The sequence below is a fragment of the Camponotus floridanus genome, unplaced genomic scaffold (genome assembly GCF_003227725.1).
Source record: "Camponotus floridanus strain SB8 unplaced genomic scaffold, Cflo_v7.5 scaffold3, whole genome shotgun sequence".
NCBI lineage: Eukaryota > Metazoa > Arthropoda > Insecta > Hymenoptera > Formicidae > Camponotus > Camponotus floridanus.
Genome location: NW_020229436.1, coordinates 6,295,830 through 6,320,704, shown reverse-complemented (window position 1 = coordinate 6,320,704; position 24,875 = coordinate 6,295,830). Strand labels below are relative to the sequence as shown.

Below are 24,875 nucleotides of genomic sequence, written 5' to 3'. Positions count from 1 at the left end.
AATTATTCAAATTGTCCTCTCGGTGTACATAACGTACACATTTTATTTATTTTCAAACGACTATGTAGGTATTTTTTATAACAACTCACCTCTCGTATATAGTTGTCTGCAAAATCAGAATTTAGATTTTTGATAATAATTAACGTAGTTATCTCGTTGTTATCATATATTGTTAATGTCGACAAAAACTGTATCTACATATACTTGATCTTCATGTTCTGAGAAACTTCTGAAAAATGACAACGTTTGATATCTGAAATCATAATAAATATGTCATTAAAACAACTTTTAAAATCAAAATAATGTGAAATCAGGTTTAATAAGTTATTTCAATGAGTAATAAAGTGTGAATATTTGCTTTAAATTAACTCCCGCAATTTATATTTGATTGTAAAATAATTAGTTTTGAAAAATATTTTAAAGCTATCCGAGATGTTGTTTTTCATACTTTCAGTTTCTTTCTTCTAAGCAAATAATTTATCTCTATTTCTATTTTAATTTATTAACATGTTGTAGTTTTTTTTTACATTAAAAGTTTAAAATTAATACATTTTCTTCTTTTATAAATAGAATAAAAGACAGGTTTCAAGTAAAGAACACGTCGTTTTTTTGCGTTAAATTAATATTAAAATATTATTAATAATTTCAGTGAAAAATGTGCAAAAAAAAATATCGTTTTTAAATAATCAATTTTCAAATTTATCAAGTTTTAACACATTATATATATAATACAAGTTTTGATATAGTTCTAATAAAAATTTTTCTTTAATTATTGCTATTATTACATATAAGAAAGAGCCAGAAAAAGTATATTAAAAATATTATATAATATTTTATTTAAAAAATTTAGCTTTAGGATAAAAGAATTATAATAATTCCGTAATATTTCATTAAATGCAATGTATTAATTAAACTTAATTTGTTTAGATTTAAATGCACACTGACATAATTGTATAAAAAATTTCTTTATTAGAAATTTATGATTTTAAATTAAATTGGATTTATTTCTAAGATAATATAATAATTTATACACTCTTATAAAATTAAAATCTTTTTGCTTTAATATATTTCTAAAAATGACTTTGAACGAATTTTGAAAAAACAATCATCTCTGAAGAAAAACACTATATTTGTTATGTTTATGTTATATTTTTTAATAAAAAGTTATTCTATTGAAAACATTTAAATTGTCCTCAACGTATATAATTTACACATTTTTTTTTTAAACTGCTATGTATTCTGTTTTGTTACAACTTACCTTGTATATTATGATGTCAGTTGATCAAAATTTAATGTTAGATAATAATTAATTCTTTATTATCCTAAGTTTTATTAAAATCGAAAATATATCTATATTAATTTGATTATCTTGCTGTTCTGGGATACTATCGAGAAATGCCAACGTTCCACACGTGATATCATAATAAGCATGTTATGGAAACAACCTTGAAAATCAAAATAATATGAAACCAGACTAATACGTGTCTTATCAGTTAATAAACACAATAAAATGTTAATATATGATTAAATCAATTCTCTGTTCGATATACTTGATTAATTATTTTTAAAATGAACTTTATAACAATTAAAAAGTTGTATTCTATCCATATTTTTATTTTTTTCTTAGAAGCAAATAATCCATCACCATTTGTATTTTAATTTATTGGCTCTAATTGTAGATTTATGTGTGATATTCAATGTCCAAAATATTTTGTAAATATAATAAAAATAACGCGATTTTTTCGGAAAATAGAAAAAAAAGACTAAATTTTTTAAATAGAACATTTTCATAATTAACATAAATTTTAACAACAACATTTATAAAACAAAATTGATCTCTCTAAAATACCAAAAAATATATATTTATGTGTTCTCTTATTCGTTCCAAATTTTCTCATTTCAAGATTTTTACATTTGCAGGAATCTTGTGGAATAAGGCACATGGTATATTCAATGATTATGTAAAATTTTGGATGAATACGGAACAAAAATGGATTTGAGCATGTTGACATTGAAAGAGAGTAACCACAAATGATACAAAAATAACTAAAGCGTAAATTATCAAATCACGACAAATATTCTAAAAAGATCTATCTATAATTTATTATAAATTTTATTATTTTTATTTATAAATTTTATTATAAATCAAAGTTCTAATAAGAAATCTCATAAGATAAAGTCTGCAAAAGTCCTGCAAACTTTATCTTTTCTATTTCTTAAGCCTCAATCTTTTTATAGACATTATTGTCAATGCATGTTTTTATTGTAGGTATAGTAAGATTCGTAAATTTTATAGACTTTCTATTAAAAGTAATTGTAAAGTGAGTATATACTTTGGTATTATTAATTTATTTAAATATAATAACAATATTACAATTTATGCACAATTTTTCTATCAGTTTTTTATCGCTTTGCAATGATCATGTAAATACTTTTGATATATTTTGATATATTGATTGTCTAAAACTAATAATTCTTTTTTTTATTCAAATAAATAGAATAAAAAATAAGTCTTGAAAGAAACAAATTTCATAATATTATATATTTTATCTATTATATATCTCTCGTATTTTTATCTCAGTATTGCATGAACATTAAAATATTATATCTATATCTAATGAATAGAAAAAAGATATAATATTTAAATAATCAATTCTCTCTTGTGTTCATTTTTCATATTACAAGATACATGCATATATAAGACACACACATATATATCGAATTGATAATTAATAATATAATTCTTTTTGTACATTGTATCAAAGCTGTAATTTATTCTCTATCTTTTGCATTATTTAGTCGATATCATTTTGTTACTTCTGTTGTAACGATCATTTGACATTCATTGAATATAATGTATACCTTCTATATTATTTTTTACGTATGCCGAATACCCAGCATGTTCTGTCTCATTCTGTACCCTATAAAAATAATCATAATTAAGCATTAACTCTTTCGATTTATGATTAATATCTCAAGAATGTTTTATAAAATTTATATAACATAATTATTAAATAATTATTAAATATTTCATATGTGCATTACATAAACACATATTGATCTATCTTGAAAAAAAATATTCTTTTTTAATTATCACATATAAATAGTATTTCAAAAATTAAAAAATTGTAAGAAAAATCGTGTAAAAAAATCGTAAAAGAAAGAAGACGTGATGTTTACTTTAACTGTGTTTAAATAGAACTCATTAACTTTTTATTCTATTATGACTCAATCACTATGTTGCTATTATCGTATATGTACTTCTTTATTCGTGAATGCATACTTTTAATCAAAATGAATAAGTGAAAATACAAAAACTATTTATATAATAAAAATAAACATGCATATGCATTACATTTCGTTATCCAGGTTTCATTGATTAATCAGTTGCATATTCTTTAAGTACATCAGCAAAATTGTTTATAAGAAAATGATATTCGTACAATTCAGTCTTTATTTGTTTCCGACGTAGTTCTAACTTGCGGTTTACATACATTTTTATATTCTCCACATTCATTATAAATGGCAAGGATTTAATTAGCTAAAACAAATTATTTTAACATTTAATTCAACAGTAATTTCATCAAAAGTCATTCACAATTTTTGGCTATTAGCATAATTAGCATAAGATAATTATATTGATATAAAAATAAATACATAATTAAATTCATAATAAGAAATTCATAATCAAAATGTGTATATTTAGATTTCTAAAATTTACCGTATCGCCATTTTCATAATATTCATAATTAATCACAAATTCTAGATTATCCGTGAAATTAATTTCCATGTATTCTTTTATCTAAAATAAATTATTTTTTTAGATTAATATGTAAATGTTAATTTTGCCTCATAATGTAAGAATATACATATATCATAGAACAGATAAAGGTAGAATATATTTAGATAGACATATATATTATATACAGGGTGTATCAGATTACTTGTTCCAGCCAAATATCTCAAAAACTAAGAACAGCGGACAAAAATATTTCAGACAAAAGTTGTAGGGTTTCATGTAACGCATTATATAGTAATATTGGTACGACCTCGAAGAGTATTGTCAAAATCACGTGAAGGTTACCTTCAATTTCTTAAACGGAAACCCCCATTTCTCATTGCATATTCTTATAGCTTACCTCGAAAGCTTTTCAAAACACCATAATAAAGTATATTTTCACTGAATGCTTTCCGAATTATGAGACTTAAAATAATTTCTTAATTTTACACAAACCATAAAATCTAGTAAAACTTATTTTTCGATTAAAATATTAAAATATTATTTCCTTAATGTTTTTATGTAAAATATTTCCTTAATATTTTTATATACAAAATAATGAGAAGAAACAATTGGTGTAAAAAAAACACATATTTATACTTAAGAACAAATTTGTAATTGTTAAAAAGAATATTTTACTAGATATTTTATAGTTTATGTAAAATTAAGAGATTATTTCAAGTCTCATAACTCGAAAAGTACTCTAGGAAAAAAAATTTTATTATAGTGTTTTGAAAAGTTCTCGAAGTAAACTATAAGAGCTTTTTTGGGAAGAGATTGCCCTGACACCTGTATATGTGTGTGTGTGTGCGTGTGTGTGTGTGTGTGTGTGTGTTTGAGTGTGTTTGAGTGTGCGCACATGTCATGTATACAAGCCTATACATATAATTTTATATTTACCTTATTAATTTGTTGCTTGAGATAAACATGGTTTATGATTATAGTTAATGCTGTAATAAAACTGATTCCTCTATAAAAACAAAATAATAGATTTATATAATAAAAAAAATGAAGCAAACCTTTCTAATTGCACAGGTAGTACATATTTAGAAAAAAAATAATCATTACTTGGGTTTTATATTCTCCAAACTGTCTAAAATGAAATCAAATAATGCAGGATTCCTTGCATGCCTCGCAACAATATTACAAAAACCGTTTATATGATCCACAGCTGTTGTCACATTAGCCATTAAATGTATGTATTGGAGAATAATTAAAGGATTTTTGGAACAAGTTAAAAATTTTAAAAAACTATGATCTGATTCTTCCAAATATCTATCAAACACTTGCATCCAAGTATTGTTATCGGCTGTTTTCAAACCATTGCAGAATGTCCATTCTTTCCATCCCGTCAAAATACTAGAATATTTAAAATAAAATAAAAATAAATTATTAGAATTCATAATTTTATCTCTTGATCACATAAATTATCAATTATTTCACAAAATATGAGAAATATATATTTATGAAATAATTAAAAAATAATTACAAAGGGTAATTACTTGTTTGGTAAATAATTCTTATGGCTGTAGAGGTGCCATGTTAAATCACGATTGGCTGTGTGCAAGCAATCATTATGATTTAAGGTGCATAACCATTTTGTAGCCTCTTGTTTTAAACATTCAGTAAATAATCTACTATCCGTACTTTTATCTCCATTAAAATTGGTATTTAGTATTTCCAAATAAATCCCATTCAAGAGATGTAGTATTTCTGTCTACAAATTGGAAAATAATGTAAAAATTTCTATATTTATTTATATTTTTATAATGATATATTTATTTCTATATTATAAAAAAATTGAAAAAGTTTGTGCGCACATATCCTGTTATTTAAAAAGTTATGCCAATAATATAATAATGTTTTCATAAGATTAAAAAGCTAATAATAAATATGTGTCTATATTACATCTAATTAATATAATTTAATATTAATTATTATCCTTCTCAGTAGTAAATAAATTATTGCATAAAAATCTAAAAGCGGAAGTTGTTTTCTGAACTTTGAAGAGCTAAACATTGTGTACCTTATCTATATTTATAATTCATTTATATTTTATGAAAAATAATTTTAAAATATAAATGTCATATACGTCGTTAAAATATACATAAATATAAATTATTTAAACACACATTTTTTTACTTATACAAACGTTAATGTTATATATACCTTCATAAATGCACTTTCTGGAAATTTAAAGAAACCTGACATATATTCCAAGCTTTTGAACATAGGATACCATGCGATATAATCTTTATCTCGCAGCAAATAGTGAGAAATATTGAAGAATATAGTAGAATTTAGTTGACCTGTCATCATGAAGTGAAATGTGTCGTCGATGATTTTAGCACGATCGAGAACATGTATTTTTCTAAAAGTATTGGAGTTCAGGTATTTCGAAAGTCTATTCCAATTCTCAGCATCATAATTGACGCGATAGCATTCTGTGGTTTAATAAATAAAATTTGTATTAATGTAAATGTTTTATTGAATTTGTCAAGTAACAATTTGAAACATAAATTTATTTTGTCTACATTTATGATAATCAATATTAATAATAAAATTATCCTATACACTTCATTATGTGTAACATATTAATGTAAGTATAATCTTTAAAGCTGAATTAAATCATTCAATAATTAAATTATTAAATATTAAATAATTTTAATTATTGTTGGATTCTTAAGACAAATGATCTCCCTCTAACTAATATATTGACGGAAAATATGTATTACTTCTATAATTTAAATAACATATATTGAATTATATAATGTAATTAATGTAAGGTTAACTGTCATACAGTAAACTTGAAAACATGCGTTTTGGAAAAAAATGTTTCAAATAAAAGTTCTAGAATTTGAGGAGGAAAAAAAGATAAGAATTAGTTGGGTGTAGATATCAAGATCAAGATATCAAGATCATAGGTTTATTTAAAAAATGAAATTACTTCAATTTATCTATGTAACCAATTCCTCACAATATTCCTCGCAAAAAGTTATAAGGATAAAATAGCCAAAAATTGAATAATTTACGAGATATTTTATACTTTAAGTTGATAAAATTTTACATAATCCATAAAATATCTCCCAAAATATTTACTTTTCAATTATCTTATTATAATACTTTTATGCACAAAATAATGAGAAGAATCGATTGTTATAAAGAAATCATGTAATTATTTTTAAGAAAAAATATAAACATGTAAAGTGTAGCGAGATATGTAAAAGTTTAGTAACAAATTTATCGATCAATATTTACCAGTTTGTTGTAAATTAGCTAATATCCAATCATTCTTATCTATGAAATCTATATTTAATGTATATTGCGAAATATACGGTGCTAACCACACTTCAGACAATAATTTCTTCGAATTGAGATGCGTTTGTGTAGTAATATTCACAAATATCCATATATCCATATTAAAATTGTTTACAGATATATTCAAGCTGCTATTATTATAATTTCTTTCCACATTAATCACAGGGTAATGTTTTAGTTGTGTCCAACTAATTATTCTAGCCGTTACATTATATTTCATTGAATATCCATCGCTGACTGATTGCATAACGTCAAAGAAAATAAAACTGCCAAGAGCTCTAAAATTCCAAACGGGTAAATGACAAATAAAAATTAATAAAAAGAGATATCTTAACAAAAGTATTAAAAAACCATTAAAATTTTTAACGAATAAAGTAAAAATGAAAGAGAATAAGTAGAAGTGCCATAAATTATATCAATTAGAATTGGAACGATAAAAAAAGTATTAATGACAAATAGCAAAAAAATAGAATAGTAATTAAAAAGATAAATATGTCATAGAAAAAAATAAGTAGAGAATATATGAGAAGATTTAAAAAACAAAAATGAAAAACGAAAATGTAGATAAAGAAAGAAATTGAAAAAAATTGGAAGAAGACGAAAAATATAATAATAATATTAATAAGTATAAATATAATTTAAAAAATGGCAAAAATTAATAAGTCTTAATATTATTAGTAAAATTTAAGTATAAACAAAGTTGGAAACATAGAAATGAATAAAAGAATGGAGAGAAAGTTAAACTTCGAAAGGTAAACATAAATAAATTTCAAAATTTAAAGCAAAAACTAATTATAAAAAAAGCAAACTTAAAAATTCATTTAAAATTGTGTATTTATAATATAATTATATTGAAATCTATATATATTACTCACTTATATTTGAAATACAAACCGATACCATACAGAAAGTTCTCTTCAGTAAATATAATTTGCAACGAGCGGAACATAATGCTTGCTACGAAAATTGACATCATAAAATAAAATGTAGTATGTATAAAATAAATTTGCTATACATGATTTGAATATATAAATTCATGAACGTAACTGACTTATATGTATAACGAATAAAAGCTAATTTTAATTTTACTTTTCTGGTAAACGTTAATACTTAAATAATTAATAATATAAATAAATTACAACAAAGTAATTTCTTTTACTATAATGTTTCTTATATAGCATTTAGAATTTGTCGACAATAATTTATTTGCTTGATTACCCTTGATGTAACTAGGAATTTCAAAAGTCGTATCGATATCATATGTTGATACGATTAATGGGAACGGCCATGTGTTCTTGGTTCTCCAATGAAGAACATCATGTTGCATTTGAACCACAAAGAAATCTTGTATCCGAAGATGCGGAAATATCTGGACGCAAAAAGACTTTAATATAATTAAATATTTAATATAAATAAATAAATATTTAATTAAAAGAAGTGCTAACATACATTAGCATACATTAGAACTGTTACAATATATTTAAAAAACCTAAAACACACATTCGTTCAATGAACTTTTCTTATTAAGTTTAAAAAAATTATTAAAGTATCAAATAATGTTTAATAATATCATTTCAAATTATGTATTTTTAAAGTTATTTAAAAGTATATATATATATATATATATATATATATAAATTTATCAATATATATAAATTATGATATTATAATATATTGTTGTTTATGTGGCAAGTTTTGGCTAATTATCGTTATAGAAATCTCAATATTTTTATTTTTTATATTACTCCGATTATGTGCGTGTGATTGAAATAATTGATGTTAAATATAAAATTACTTTGTCGGTGGCAAAAATTCCAAAGAATGTAGCAAAACCTTTGCTTAACGAGACTTCCCACATATATGGATCGATTGCATTATAAAACCATTCGTGCACCACTTTGTATCCCATTACTCGAGTTATTTCAACACGGCGTATATCAGAATCTATTTTTTCATTAAACATAATATTCTTTTCTCTAAAAATAATTCGCAAATATTGCAATAAAGACGAGAACTCTTTTCTTACATTAACAATCGCTAACATAAGAAAGTACAATTACTAAACACAATCATGCTTTTGAGAGAATCATTGTTAAACATAATTAGTTAGATAAAAGACTAATTATATGTCATAATAAACTCGTGCGTTAATCAGATTTTATGATTATGACATCCTTCAGAATAGTTAAAAGATTGCGTTCAGAAATTAAAAAATTGCGACAAAGGAAAATGTAATAAAAAACCTATTACATATGTTTCAATTACATATACATATGTAGATATCAAATTTTATAATATTGAATATATGGAGAAAAAATATTAAGTTTTAATATAGAAATTAGCATATTTTTTAAATCAAAATATGTTTACCCATAAAGAACGAATCCGAATTTTATATCCTCTTCATTTAATAATTTCGGAATCACGATATGATTTGTTTCCGGACTTCCTTTGCTCATATGCGGAAACGCTTTATCTAAGTACTGTGCAATATCTTTAGCAGCTGTGTATGCAAATTGCACATATGATATTATGTCTGTCCTGCACCACAATTTGATAGCCTGATTTGTTTCTGAAGTTAAGGCGACATGAGCTATACTAACCGCTATGAAATATACGGGCATTACAGGAGTAGATTTGAAGCGTGTCCATTGCATATTATTTTCATCCATATTTATTTCTTGAACCGGCATATTTGAAAAAGCCCTGTAGTGTTTGTGATGCTTTATAGAAATGTTATAACTGGCATATAAAGTATCCTTCAAAAGTGGAAATAATCTTCGAGTCGCAATTGTCTGATAATGCGTTGCGGCGAACCACCTAGCACATATATAACAATTTATTTTTAATAACAAAATGTTTTCAGTTCCTGGTGAAACATAACAAAGAAAAAAAAAAGAAATAGAAAATATGTACAAATGTATATTAAGATTTTTATAAAAATACTGTTAAAGAATAATTAATATTATAATTAATAATTAAAAGTACTGTTAAAAGAATTATATATATATATATATATATATATATATATATATATTTTATTACAATTTTATCAATATATTATATTTTTTATTATGTAATATGTACATTATAAAAATTTTATGTAATATCTATAATAAATATATATGAAACAATATATTCACAATATTTTCTAAGATATGCATTTATAAGATAATAAATATATGAAAATGAAAATAAATATATAAAAATATATGAAATATAACAGTATATTTCTTAATATATATACCTTTTAATATACTTTGTAATACTTTAAAATTTCATCATTCATGTATAATCAATATATGTTTTGTATGAAAAAGTGTTTGATAATAAGAATATTATGTATATTTGCAATACAAACGACTTTTCCTGAATTAATTACTTAGGGATATTTTTTGTGAACTATACGAGAATTATATTTAATTACTAAATTAAATAATAATTTATTAAATCGTACACATATGTAAAAACTATGTCATAATAATAATATGAACAGGTTGAAAAAATTGAAGCAAGAATAGCATTTATAAAGAGCTGAAATTATTTAACGTTTTAAAAACTACTTACACTCTTTCATTTTCTTCATCTATGTAAATTGTAAATCCTCCATCTTCAGTTAAAAGACCGGAAAATTTCACATTCAGAGTATAATTTCCTGACAATAAATTATATGGAAAAGAAATTGTGGTTATATAGGTTTCAGTGTCATGGATAATTTCCTTCGGTCTACGGGCAAAAATTTTTTCTTTGCTTTCTTTAGATATTTTTTGTGTATTGTTTGTTACCGTAATTTTAGTTATCGACAAATTTTCTGTATAAAAATCTATCTCTTGTGTTTCGTGAGGAATATAAATGTTGACATTGTATTCGCCGTGGAAGATACTAGCATTGCTATTTAGTACAAAATAGATATCATAATGTCGCGATTGTGCTTCAATAAAAGGAGCTGCCGCGACAATAAATATTAGACTATAACTTAATATTTTTAGGAATGCCATATCACTCTTTTTCTTTCGCTCATTCACCTTAAATATAAGCATATCTAAATCTCAACAGAATTGAAGTATTTTCTTCTTGAAATAAAAAAAACAAGTAAAATAATACATGTGCATATACAAGTACAATATATAGAGAGTGACCCATTTTAAAGTTTCCAATAAAATATCTTTTTAGGAAAGCATTTTAGGAAAAAATGTTTCAGACAAAAATTGTAAGGTTTTAAAATTTCTATTGAACGATTATATCCGTTTGACCTTGAGGGGATTAAAATCATATGGAATTCAACTTTGTTTTCTTACACGGAACTCCCTACTTTTTATTGTATTCTTGTAATTTATCTCGACGGCTTTCCAAAACATTATAAAAAAGTATTTTTTGTTAAGTACTTTTCGAGTTATGAGACTTGAAATAATTTCCTATTTTTATATGAACCGTAAAATATATCTAGTAAAATATTCATTTTTCGATTAACTTAACTCAATATTTTTACGTAGAAAATAAAATAATGTAAGAAATTAATTAGTGTTAAGAATGCACATAGTTATTTTTAAGAAAAAGTATTTGTTAATTGCAAATTACATATTTTATTTTACTTTCCTGAGGAAAGTCTAGTGGAAACTTTAATATAGGATCTGCATATTATATATATATATATATATATATATATATATATATATATAAAATAAAAAATTCGCTGTAATTATTGCTTTTATGACGTAAAAAAGATAGAGAAAGTATGTAAAAAACATTTATTATAAAAATATAAATATAAAATATAATAAAATATAATATGTAATAAATTACATCATTTTTTTATTAATAATATATATCGAAGGGTGAAAGAATTTTAATGTTTCAATACATTATATATTTTAGTAAACATAAAATATATTAATTTGTTTAAGTTTTATCACGCTTATACATTTAATAAAGAATCCTTTATGAAACGTTTTATTTTAAATTATATTGATTTTTATTTAAAAAATTATATAATAATATACAGTTAGCTAAAATTCTGTCCCTTTAATAATTTTAAAGAAGGCAGATATTTTTAATACATAGATTTATATTTATTATAATTGTACTTTAAAATTATTTAAATTGTCTTCAACGTACATAATGTATATTTATTTTTGAAAGCGGTTATGTTGGTATTTTGTTTTTATAACTTACCTTTCTATATAGTTGTCTGCAGATTAGAAATGAATTTCTTGATAATAATACAGTAGTTAGCTTATTCTTATCATATTACTAAAATCGACAAAAATTATATATCTATTTGACCTTCATGTTTTGAAAAACTACCGAAAGGTAACAACGTTCGATCTGAAATCGTAATAAATATGTATATATCATTAAAATAACTTTTAAAATAATGTGAAATCAGCGACTTATTTGCAATAAACAATAAAGTATGAATATTGAATTAAATTGTCTCTCGTATTATATATTTGATTTTTAAATAATTACTTTGGAAAACGTTACAAAGCAATCGAAAAATTGTATTTCATACTTTTATTTTCTTTCTTCTGAGCAAACCATTTATCTCCACTTGTATCGTATAATTTATTGGCTAAATGTTGTAGACTTTCTTATATTACATATTTAAAATTAATACATTTTCTTCTTTTATCATATAAATAGAACTAAAGAGATTTCGAGAGAGGAACGGAAATGAATTTCGCAGTATTATATAATATATCGTGTAATATATGTTATATAATGCCTTTTTTGTAAGTGTTACACATTAATGATAAAATATCATCAATAAATAAGATGTGCAAGAAATCATTTAGATAATCAGTTTTCAAATTTATAGTTTAAATGTACAAGTTTTGACACATTATGTATTTTATACAAGTTTTTATATCACATAGCTATGGCGATCAATTTTCTTTGATTACTGCTATTATTACGTATAAAAAAGGAAATATAAAAAGTATATAAAATATATAATATTTTACTAAAACAATTTACCTTTTAAGATAAAAGAATTATAATATTTCAGCAATATTTCAGAAAATGCAATGTATTAATTTAATTTGATTAGATTTAATCACATTGACATAATTTAATAAAAAAATTTCTTTATTAGATGCTTAATTTTAAATTGAATTTTATGATAACGACAATTTTGAAAGAAACAATCGTCTCTGAAGAAAAATACTATATTTGTTATGATTGTGTGTTAAATTTATTTAATTTTTCTTAAAGCGATTATAACTTACCTCGTATATTATGATGTCAGCTGATCAGAATTTAGTTTTTTGAAAGATAATAATGAAATATATTATAATTAACTATTTATTTTTATAAATTATTAATATCGAGAGTATATCTATATTAACATGATATCTTTCTTGCCGCTCTGAGATACTACCGAAAAATGTTCGACAAACGATATCATAATAAGTATGTTATGGAAACAACCTTGAAAATCTCAAAATAATATAAAATCAAAAAATTAATACGTGTCTTACCAGTCAATAAACACAATAAAATGCCACATGATTAAATCAACTCTCTTACTCTACATATTTAATTTTTAAAATACGTTTTAGGACAATTAAAAAGTTTTATATTCTCTGTATATTTTTATATTCTTTTTATTCTTTTTATATTATCAAAATAATATTGAAAAATTCTTATTTTATTTTCAAGCTTGAAGTCTGCACTTTAAGAAATATTTGTAAAATTTTAAATGTAATCCTCCGCTGCTCCCGCTTCTTTTCCAAAAATAATTTAGTTTAATAATACATATTTTTTCGTGACTATGTTATAATTATTACATAATAGATTAATAATAAATATATAATACATTTTTCTTTTAATATACGTTGAAATATAAACAAGATGCATCAATAAAATACACAATATAATAAAAATCTCTTATAGAAACCCAGCGAAAGGAGTTAAGTTCTCTAAAGTGAAAATGAAACCGATGGAATATTTTATCGGAGTATACATAGAAAATTCAACTAAGATAATTATGAATAAAAATCTTCTCTGGAAAAGAATGACATTCTGGGATAAGAACGCATCAAATAAAGTTTCGTGGAGCGGATTAAAGGAATTTTAAGGAGGAGTTGTAATTTTCAATCTCATTAATCGCATACATTTTCAGATATAAGTAGTGCGGGAAAATCTTTCAGTGATTGTAAGAACACTAGAGTACTGAGATCTCATATGAAATCTTAAGAACTGATTTTTAAAATATATTTTTAAATTTCTTTTTATTGGAATATTCGTGATTTTAATTAAAACTTTATAAACTACTTATAAATCTTATTATAAAATTTTGTAACAAAATTTATTTTCAATACATGTTTCTCAAGACATGAAATTACATAATATTTTTGCAGAGTTTATTTTATTTTTTAAACTTAAATTTTTTTATAAACATTATTAACAATACATATTTTTATCATAGATAAAGTAAGATATATACGTAATTTTTATAATCTTTTATTAAATAATTAAAAATAATTGCAAAATAAGTACATGCTTTAGTACGATTAATTTTTAGAATAATAATATTACAATTTCTTCAATATTACAATTTTTCTGTTAATTTCTCCGCTTGTATCGCAATTTAATGATCGGCATATATAAATACTTGTAATATATTGATTGTCTTTAATATACTAATTGTCTAACAATTTTCTTTTTTATAATAAAAGAAATACATCTTAATAGAATAAAAAAATAAATCTCTAAAAAGAAACAAATTTCATAAAACTTTATGTTATATTTTTGTCAGTATTGCATGAACACACACTAAAATAATATATCTATAACGAATAGAAGGAAGATGCAATAATTATAGATAATTTATTCTCTTGTGTTCATCCAACTATATTACAAGTTTAGATACATAAACACACACATATATATACTATATCTAATTAATAATTAATAATAATTATATCAATTCGAATAATATACTAAACGTGTGACATTTGATTTTTTGTTAATTTTAATATAACCTTAATTGTTAATTCGTTTTCTATTAGAGATATCAAATTACATATTTTAAATATTTGGCACATACATTATATATGATGATACATTACTGATATCTTGCGTACTGCAAGAACGATAAATTTCTGACATCAACATAGAATTTTAAAACCCTTAGATCTTTTAATTAAGAGAATAAGTCGCTTTTTAATATTAAAAAGTCTTTCTATCAACAAAAAAGGATTAAAATATGTAATTTTTTGCAATTTTTTTTTGAATAAAAATCAGTATCATCTGTATTGAAGTTAATTTGACAACAAAACTTTATTCTTAAAACTCTATTCTTAAAACTCTATTCTTAAACTCTAAATTCAACAATGAAATATTAAATCCAAATTGATTTGTTAAATCTAATTTACAGAACTTCTGATATTTTATTTAAACTATTTATTTAACATTTGATTCTAATTTATATATTACCCGCTTATTTACTTTTTTACTCTTTTCTTATTCTTGAGTTATTGTAATTATTATACAAAATTGTTAGGTATTCATTTTTATGACAACTGCGCTACTATAGTTGTAGATATAACTGTCCTTTTCTGTTTTCCTAATTCTTTTTTTGTACATTGCGTCACAGGAGTAATTTATTCTCTATCTTTTGTATTATTCAATTGAAACCATTATGTTATTTTTGTCGCAACGATTATTTGACGCCCATTCAATATACTGTACTGCATATTATTTTTTATTCGTCGAGTAGAATAAAGTTACATCTACCAACACGTTCTGTCTCATACTGTGTTCTATAAAAATAATTATCATTAAGCATTAACTCTTTGGATGTATGAATTAATATCTTAAGAATAAAATTTTTATAAAATTTGTATAATCATTATAAAATATTTCATATGTGCATTACATAATATAATTCATCTTGAAGGAAATATTCTTTTTTAATTATGGCACACAAGTAGTACTTTAAGAAATAGAAAAATCGTAAGAAAAACCGCGTAAAAAACTCGCAAAAGAAAAAAGACATTATTTTTAACCAAAATGACTAAATGAAAATACAAGAACTATTCATATTTTAAAAGTAAATATGTGCATACATTACATTTAGCTATTTTTTCCTGATTTAATTAATTAATCAGTCAAGTGCTCTAAAAATATCATCAAAGTCTTTTATAAGATATCGATATTCGTACAGTTGAGTCTTTATTTGATCCCAACGTAATCCTAGCTTGTGGTTTACATGTTCTATCATAATATCCATATGCTTTTTTCTAAATAAACAGTATTTGTTTATCTGAAACAGATTATTTTAACATTTATTTTCAAAAGTAATTACTTTTCGTATTATAAAATTTTACCACATTTTCTAGTTATTAGGATAATTAAGATAGTAATAAAGATAAATAAGCTTAATATAATAAGAAATTAATAATTAAATATATCTAAGCTTATATAAAATTTACCTCATCACCATATTGATCACGATCATAATTATTCATAGACGGTGATGGATATTTCAGAAGATACGGGATTTTATACTTTATGTACTCTTTTATCTAAAACAAATTTTCGTTTTAGATTAACATGTAAATAGTAATTCTATATTCTACCTTCTATTTTATAATAAAGTAGAATTTGATATGATATAATTTGTCTTTAGCGTAATTATGCAACGAAACGTCTGTCTGAAGAAACTTTAGACTAATATAAGAAAAGATCAAGAAGTTAAATTAAAAAGCTTTCACATATAGTGTTCTGCAATAGATACATTTTTGTATAATAGATCATTTAATAGAATATAATCCCCTCTAATTTCCACATATTATTATGTGTAATTATTATTAACTTTCACAAGAAGCCATTAGAAATAACTTTATATACGGCTTCCGAATTTATATTGAATTAAAGAAAAATAAACTGTAATTAACAAAAATAATACAATAGAAATACAATAAAAAGTTTTATAATTTATGTATAAATATCCTAATGTTGTCCAATAATCAACAGTTTCTAATACATATATCATAGAACAGATAAGTCTAAATTGTGTTCAGACATACGGTATATATATTGATAATTGATATTCAAAAGAAGAGATTAATGAACAATTATATTTGTATACATGTACATTTGTATATATAAACCTACATATATGTTTATAAAATTTACCTTGTCAATTTGTTGCTTAGAATGTACATGGTTAATGATGATAGTTAATATTGGAATTACATCGATTTGTCTATAAGAATGAAACAACAACTTTATATAAATTATTTAGAAAACAGAAAAAATCGAGTAACAATTGTACAATTGTTATATGTTTTTATAAAAGTAATATTATTACATGGGTTTTATGTTTTCCAAATTGTATAATATGAAATCAAATACATCGATATTCTTTGCATGTCTCGCAATAATAGAACATAAACTGTTTGTATGATCGAAATCTGTGATTACTTTTGCCTGAGCAGCGTCCAATGTCATTAGCTCTATATACTTGACAATGACCGAGGAATTTTTAGAGCAAGTTAAAAATTTTAAAACACTATAATCTGATTCTTCCAAATATATATTAAACACTCGCATCCAAGTATCGTCACTCGTTGACTTCAAACCATTGCAGAATATCCATTCTTTCCATCCCGGCCAAATTCTGATATTAAGAATGAAATAAAAATAGAAAATTAATGAAGTAATAATAGAATATTAAAATTTAAGAAATAAAAATAGATTGTTAAAATTCGTAATTCTATCTTTTGATCACATAAATTATCAAACATTTCACTAAATACAAAAAAATATATCTATAAAATGAACGTAATTGAAAAATAATTGCAAAGAAAAATTACTTAGTGCGGTTGGTATAAGTCGAGAGATATTGGTTTAATTCATTTTTAGCTGTTAACAAGCAATTATCATGATTCGTAGTGCACAACCATCTTGCAGCCTCTTGCTTCAAACATTTAGTGAAAACGTTCTCCTGGCTCAATCTATCTGATTGAAAATTGGGATATTTCATTTTCCACATAATCGTATTCAATGATGTCATTATTTCTGTCTACAAATTGTTAAAAAATGTATAAGAATTTATATATTTATACATTTATTTATATGTTATAGAAGAATTGATAAAGTTTGTGCATATACACCTATTTTAAAAGCTATAAATATATATGTATCCAAATAATATAATTTCTAATATTGTATTATCTAATATCAAATTATTATGAATTCTTCTTAATACTAAACAATATATACACACACATATATATATATATATATATATATATATATAATAAGTTATAATAAGTTATAAGTTAAAGTTATAATAATATATATATAATAAGATAAAATATAGATGAATATGCACAATGTTTAACTCTCCAAAGTGAAACTTCCGCTTTTAAATTTTCGTATTATCATTTGTATATATATAAATATATATATATATATATATATATATATACATATATATATATAAATTATTTAATATAAAACATTTTTTTACTCACACAAACTAATATTATTTATACCTTTATAAGTGAATCTTTTGAAAATGCAAAGAAACCTGATATATATTCCAAGTTTTTGAACATAGGATACCATGCGATATAATCTATATCTCGCCATAGATAGCGAGAAATATTGAAGAATATAGTAGAATTTAGTTGACCTGTCATCATGAAGTGAAATGTGTCGTCGATGATTTTAGCACGATCGAGAACATGTATTTTTCTAAAAGTATTGGAGTTCAGATATTTCGAAAGTCTATTCCAATTCTCGGCATCATAATTGACGCGATAGCATCCTGTTTGAAAAATAAATTCTGAATTAAATTAAATTTTTTATTTTAATTTTATTTAATTAAATTTATCAAGTAATTATTTGAAATCTTTGTCTTCTTATATTCGAAGCATTTGAAAAATATATTAAAAATTGTGTATTAAAAATTGTGATTATTATAAGAAGCAAATTGTGAATTGTCAATATTAAATTATATCACTCTGATAAATCAATTTACAGAGCAATGTAAAGAGAGTTATGTCAACCAAAATTTATTTTATTATTTATATTACATTCATAATCAATGATAATAAAATTATACTACATACATTCGTTGCGTCTAACATTTTAATGTATGTACAATTCTTAGATCGTGCATAAAATTTTATTATAATAACAATAGACTATGTAGACATAATTTAACAAATATAAATAACCAGGTAAAAAAATTGAAACTTGAGGCATATGTATGTGTAGTAAATTACGTATTATTAATATTAAATAACTATTGTAATTCAATCATTATAATTAAATTATTAGATATTAAATAATTTCAACCATTGTTGGATACTTAAGAAAAATGTTCTCTAACTAATATTTAAAAAATTTGCTATAGATTGAATTATATAGAGGATATTCCATTTTAACTTTTACACAATAACTCGAAAACAGGCGTTTTGAAAAGAATGTTTCAAATCAAAGTTGTAGAGTAAGGAGAGAAAAAAAAGATAGGAATATCAGTTGATCTTGTAGATATCAAAGACAACCTAGTTGTTTTTAAATTTAACTACTCTACTTTGTCTATATAAATCAATTTCTCACAATATTCCTCGCAAAAAATTATAAGGATAAAATAGCCAAAAATTGAATAGTTTACGAGATAATTTATACCTTGAGTTGACAAAATTTTACATAAACCATAAAATATCTCTCAAGTAATATTTACTTTTCGATTATCTTATTGTAACACTTTTATACACAGAGAATGAGAGGAAACAATTGATATAAAGAAAACACGTAATTATTTTTAAGAAAAAGTCTGAATTTGCTACGAGCAGTTATATATGTAAAAGTATAATAAATTTATCGATTAATATTTACTCTTTTGTTGAAAATTGGCCAATACCCAGTCATTCTTGTTTATGAAATATATATTTAATATATGGTGCGTACTATATGGTGCTATCCACACTTCCATAGGCAATAATCTCTCCGAATTGGAATACGTTTGTGTAACATACGTTTGTGTAACAATACTCACAAATATCCATGTATCCATGTCAAAATTTACAGATATATTCAAATTATTATTATTATAATTTCTTTCCACATTAACCACAGGGTAATGTTTTAGTTGTGCCCAACTAGCTATTCTCTCCTTTACATTGTATTTGATTTCGTAAGATGATTCTTCCGCAGCAGTTTGCATAACGTCCCAGAAAACATTAATACCTGTGGCGCTAAAAATCCAAATACGAATTATAAGGAAAGATGAAGAAAATATAAAGGAAGATATATTAAGAAAAATATTGAAAAGCAATTGAAATGTTTAAAGAACAAAATAAAATTGGAAAAGCAGTAGTGACAAAGAAATGTAAATTATATCAAACAGAACTGGAATAATAAAAAATTATATATTAATATAATTATATATATATATATATATATATATATATATTATATATATATATATATGAATGGTAAATGGCAGAATATAATGAATAGAATAGTAATTAAAAAGATAAATGTATTACAGAAAAGAAATAAAAAGAATTAAGAGATATAAGAAGAGAAGATTTAAAAAAGACAAGAATAAAATACGCAGACGTATAACGAAAAAAGTTAGAGAAAATTAGAAGAAGAAAAAAATTAAAATAATAATAAGTACGAACACAAAATCGAATTTAAAAATTAACAAGAGAAAAATTAACAAGTCTTAAAATTACTAATAAAAATCAAGTATAAGTAAAATTATATTAGAAGACATAGAAAAGAATAAAATCATAGAAGAGAAAATCGATAAGTAAACAAAAATAAATTTCAAAACTGAAAAATAAAACAAAAAATAATTAAAAATGTAAGTAAAATTAAAACATTTATTTAAAAATATGCATTTAAATTTATGATATAATAATATTGTAATCTATATATTATTACTCACCGATTTATATGTTTAAGTATATTTGAATATATTTCGATAGCTTTCCAGAACACATCTTCGGGGAGTATTGTTTGCAGTGTGCGGAACATAATAGTTGCTATGAAAATTGACATTAATAAAATAAAAATGTAGTATGTATAAAATAAATTTGCTATACCTCATTTGGATATATAAATTCATGAACATAACTGTTAACTTTTATATAAATAAAGTTAACTTTAATTTTATTTTTCTAATAAACGTTAATATTTACGTAAACAATAATACAATTAAATCATAACTAAATTATTATTTTTTATTATAATGTTTTTTATATGTAGAATTAAAGAATTTATCGACAATGAACTATTTGCTTGTTTATACCCTTGATGTAACGAGGAATTTCAAAAGAGCTATTGAATCTTGATTCATTTGTGAGCGGCCATGTGTTCTTAGTGCTCCAATGAAGAACATCATGTTGCATTTGAACCACAAAGAAATCTCGTATCCCAAAATACGGAAGTGTCTGAAAAAGATTTTAATATAATTAAATAAATATTTAAAGAAGTGCTAACACATTAGCAACATACATTAAAACTATTACAATATATTTAAAAAAAATTACACATATTCGTTTATTGAATACTTTTTATTAAGTTTAAAAAATATATTCAAGTATTTAATTATATTCAATGATATCATTTCAATTATATATTTTTAAAGTTATTTAAAAAAAAGAAATATATATATATATATATATATATATATATATGTATAAATTATAATATTTTAATTTAATGTTGCTTATGTGGTAAGTTTTGACTGATTATCGTTACGACAATCTAAATATTTTAAAATTCCAATTATTTGAGTGTGATTGAAACAATTAACGCTAAATATAAAATAACCTCATTGGTGGCGTAAATTCCAAAGAACATAGCAAAACCTTTGCTTAACCAGAATTGCCACTCATATGGATTGATTCCATTATAAAACCATTCGTGTACCACCTTATATCCTATTACCCGCGCTATTTCAATTTTGCGCATCTTATCATCTGTTTCTTGATTAAAGATAATATCTTCTTCTCTAAAAATAGTTCAGAAATATTACAATAAAATAAGAGAAAGAATTCCTGTTATAAATATGAAAATTAGTTATACCACAGATAAATTAAATAATTAAATTATAAATATATAAATTAAATAAAAAATATAATTGCTTTAAACAAGAAATAATATATTATATATGTTTATTTACAAACACATACACACACATATACGAAAATTATTCTACATGTAATTATGTTAAATTATGATACATTAGTATTATTTATTGAAATACTATAAATATAAAAATATACATATCGTTTTGAATTCTATAATAACGAATAGCGAGAAAAAATATTATTTTTTCATATATATTGACTTTTCTCTTTAAATATATTTACCTATAACAAAATATATTTACCTATAAAGAACGGATCCCAACATTATTTCTTCTGCGTCGAACAACCCCGGAATTGCGATGTGATTTTCTTCCGGAGTTTTCCTGATATACGGCAATTCCTTCAAGAACTGCGTAATATTTTTAACAAGTGAGTATGCAAATTGCACATGTGGTTTTATTTCTGCTCTGCACAACAATCTGAAACTCTGATTTGTTTCTGAAGTAAAATGAAACAAACCCGCTACTATGAAATAAACGGGAATTATAGGCGTAGGTTTGAAGCGTGTCCATTGCATATTATTTTCATCCATATTTACTTCTTGGACGGGCATATTTGATAAAGCCGTGTAGTTTGTATGATGCTTTATAGAAATGTTATAACTAGCATATAGAGTATCCTTCAAAAATGGAAATAATTTTCGAGTCGCAAATTTATAATAATGCGTTGCAGTCAACCACCTATATATAACAGTATATTTTAATTAAAAAGTTTTATATAACAATATATTTTAAATAAAAAGTTTTCAGTTACTACTGAAATATTAGAAATTAAAAGAGGAAGAGAAAAAAATGGAAAATACACAAATGTATATAAAGACTGTTAAGGATACTGTTAAAAAATTAATTATATAATATTTATTATTATATATATAATATATATATATATATATATATAATATTATATTACAATTTGACTATTATGCTATATTTTTATTTAATATACACGTACGTCATAAAAAATATTTGTAATATCTATAATAAATCTACATAAAATAATATATTCATAATATTTTCTAAAATATGCACTTATATAAGATAATAAATATGTGAAGATGATAATATATAACAGTATTTTTAATAATTAAGATTTCATTATCTATATATAAACAATATCTGTCTTGTAATAAAAAGTTTTTGATAATAGGAATATTACTTCCAATGCAAAAGATTTTTCCTGATTTAATTACTTATGGAGAAATTTTTTGTGAATTATAAGAGAACTATGTTTGAATTGTAATTTATTGAATCATATGATATATGTTAAACTATGTCAATATAGTATAATAATAATAATGATACGAATAGTTTGCAAAAATTGAAGCAAGAATGATATTTATAGAAGTTATTTAACGCTTTAAAAACTACTCACACTCTATCATTTTGTTTATTCATGTAAATTCTAAATCCTCCATCTTCAGCTATAAGACCGGAAAATGTTATATTCAGAGTGTAATATCCTGGTAATAAATCATACGGAAAAAAAATGGTAGTTACATGCGTTTCACTGTTATAGATAAATTTTTTCGGCCTATAGACAAAAACTTCTTCTTCATTTTTCTTAGACTTCCACTTTTCTGTTTGTGTATTGTTTGTTAGCACAATTCTAATGATCGCCAAATTTTCACTATATAAGTATACATTTTGTGTTTTATGAGGAATATAAATGCGAACATTATATTCGCCGTAGAAGATATCGTTATTGACGTATAATTGAAAATAGATGTTATAATGTTGCATTATATCCAGTTGCGGTGGTATGGACAACGATGTATCATTAAGAGGAGCCGCCGGCACCGCGACAATAAATATTAGACTGCAACTTAATACTTTTAGGAGTGCCATGTCGCTCTTTCTCTCTCTCTCTCTCTCATTCGTCTTAAATATCTAATTAATTATCTTTTCTTCTTGAAAAAAGTGACAAATAAAATAATATATTTGTATATATATATATATATATATATATATATATATATATATAATAAAAAATTTGCTTCAATTATTGCTTTTTTTATGTATAAAAATAATATAGAAAATGAATAAAAAATATCACATCATTTTTTATTAAAGTATAATCTTAGGATAAAAGAATTATAATCTTGCAATATATGTATATTTTAGTGAATAAATTAACCCTTTGCACTCCAGCTAATTTTATTATATGACTTACCAGCAACTCCAAGGCATTTTTGATACCTTTGGTGGACGTTAAAAAATTATATATCAAATAAAAATTATTATCAAATGAATATAAAATTCTACTTTACTATTATTATTGCTTCTATGAGTATTATAAATAATTTCACTATAATCAACTACAAAACAAATAATATAAATACTTTTTTATTATAAAATATATGTCGCCTTAGCGGCCCCTCTAATGTTGCAATACAAAGTATATGTTGCCGTAGTCGATGGAGTACAAAGAATCAATTTAATTAAGTTTTATCACGCTTAATAAAGAACTTTTAACACATTTTATGAAGAACTTTTTTATTAAACGTTTAATTTTAAATTAGATTTTAATTTAATTTTAAATTAGGGTATGTGATTTTTATTTCATTAATAATATAATATACGCTTCAAATTAAAATTATGTCCTCATAATAATTTCGAAAAAGGCAGCCATTTTTGACCAAAAAAATTATACATATT

At 23.0% G+C, this 24,875-nt stretch overlaps 3 protein-coding genes across 5 annotated transcripts; all 3 read right to left on the bottom strand.

The window, feature by feature from the left end:
• Positions 1-2,767: 2,767 nt before the first annotated feature.
• On the bottom strand, positions 2,768-13,383 carry LOC105252490 (aminopeptidase N-like). Of its 3 annotated transcripts, XM_025410173.1 has the most exons (15): positions 13,324-13,383; positions 12,269-12,421; positions 10,664-11,121; positions 9,467-9,916; positions 8,892-9,072; positions 8,315-8,465; positions 7,972-8,053; positions 7,037-7,374; positions 5,948-6,222; positions 5,281-5,495; positions 4,847-5,137; positions 4,679-4,748; positions 3,722-3,802; positions 3,356-3,541; positions 2,768-2,921 (listed from the first exon to the last, which is right to left on the bottom strand). In XM_025410173.1, exons 3-14 carry the CDS (start codon positions 11,092-11,094, stop codon positions 3,380-3,382), a joined length of 2,727 nt encoding a protein of 908 aa, XP_025265958.1. In that variant the 5' UTR covers positions 11,095-11,121; positions 12,269-12,421; positions 13,324-13,383; the 3' UTR covers positions 2,768-2,921; positions 3,356-3,379. The 3 variants fall into 3 exon arrangements, with proteins under 3 accessions (XP_025265958.1, XP_019883474.2, XP_025265959.1); XM_020027915.2 differs by lacking the exon at positions 13,324-13,383 and having other exon boundaries at positions 10,664-11,138; positions 12,269-12,297; XM_025410174.1 differs by lacking the exons at positions 10,664-11,121; positions 12,269-12,421; positions 13,324-13,383 and having other exon boundaries at positions 8,892-9,040; positions 9,467-9,514.
• Positions 13,384-15,540: 2,157 nt separating this feature from the next.
• Positions 15,541-18,735, bottom strand: LOC105252483. The gene is made up of 7 exons (XM_020027914.2): positions 18,604-18,735; positions 17,920-18,128; positions 17,415-17,723; positions 17,240-17,309; positions 16,534-16,626; positions 16,173-16,364; positions 15,541-15,861 (listed from the first exon to the last, which is right to left on the bottom strand). The coding sequence occupies exons 1-6, from the start codon at positions 18,664-18,666 to the stop codon at positions 16,206-16,208; spliced, it is 903 nt and encodes a 300-aa protein (XP_019883473.2). The 5' UTR covers positions 18,667-18,735; the 3' UTR covers positions 15,541-15,861; positions 16,173-16,205.
• A 2,610-nt stretch (positions 18,736-21,345) lies between these two features.
• LOC112638409 (aminopeptidase Q-like) lies at positions 21,346-24,407 on the bottom strand. Its single transcript, XM_025410066.1, has 5 exons — positions 24,391-24,407; positions 23,593-23,847; positions 22,464-22,901; positions 21,902-22,082; positions 21,346-21,519 (listed from the first exon to the last, which is right to left on the bottom strand). Exons 1-5 carry the CDS (start codon positions 24,405-24,407, stop codon positions 21,346-21,348), a joined length of 1,065 nt encoding a protein of 354 aa, XP_025265851.1.
• Positions 24,408-24,875: the final 468 nt, after the last annotated feature.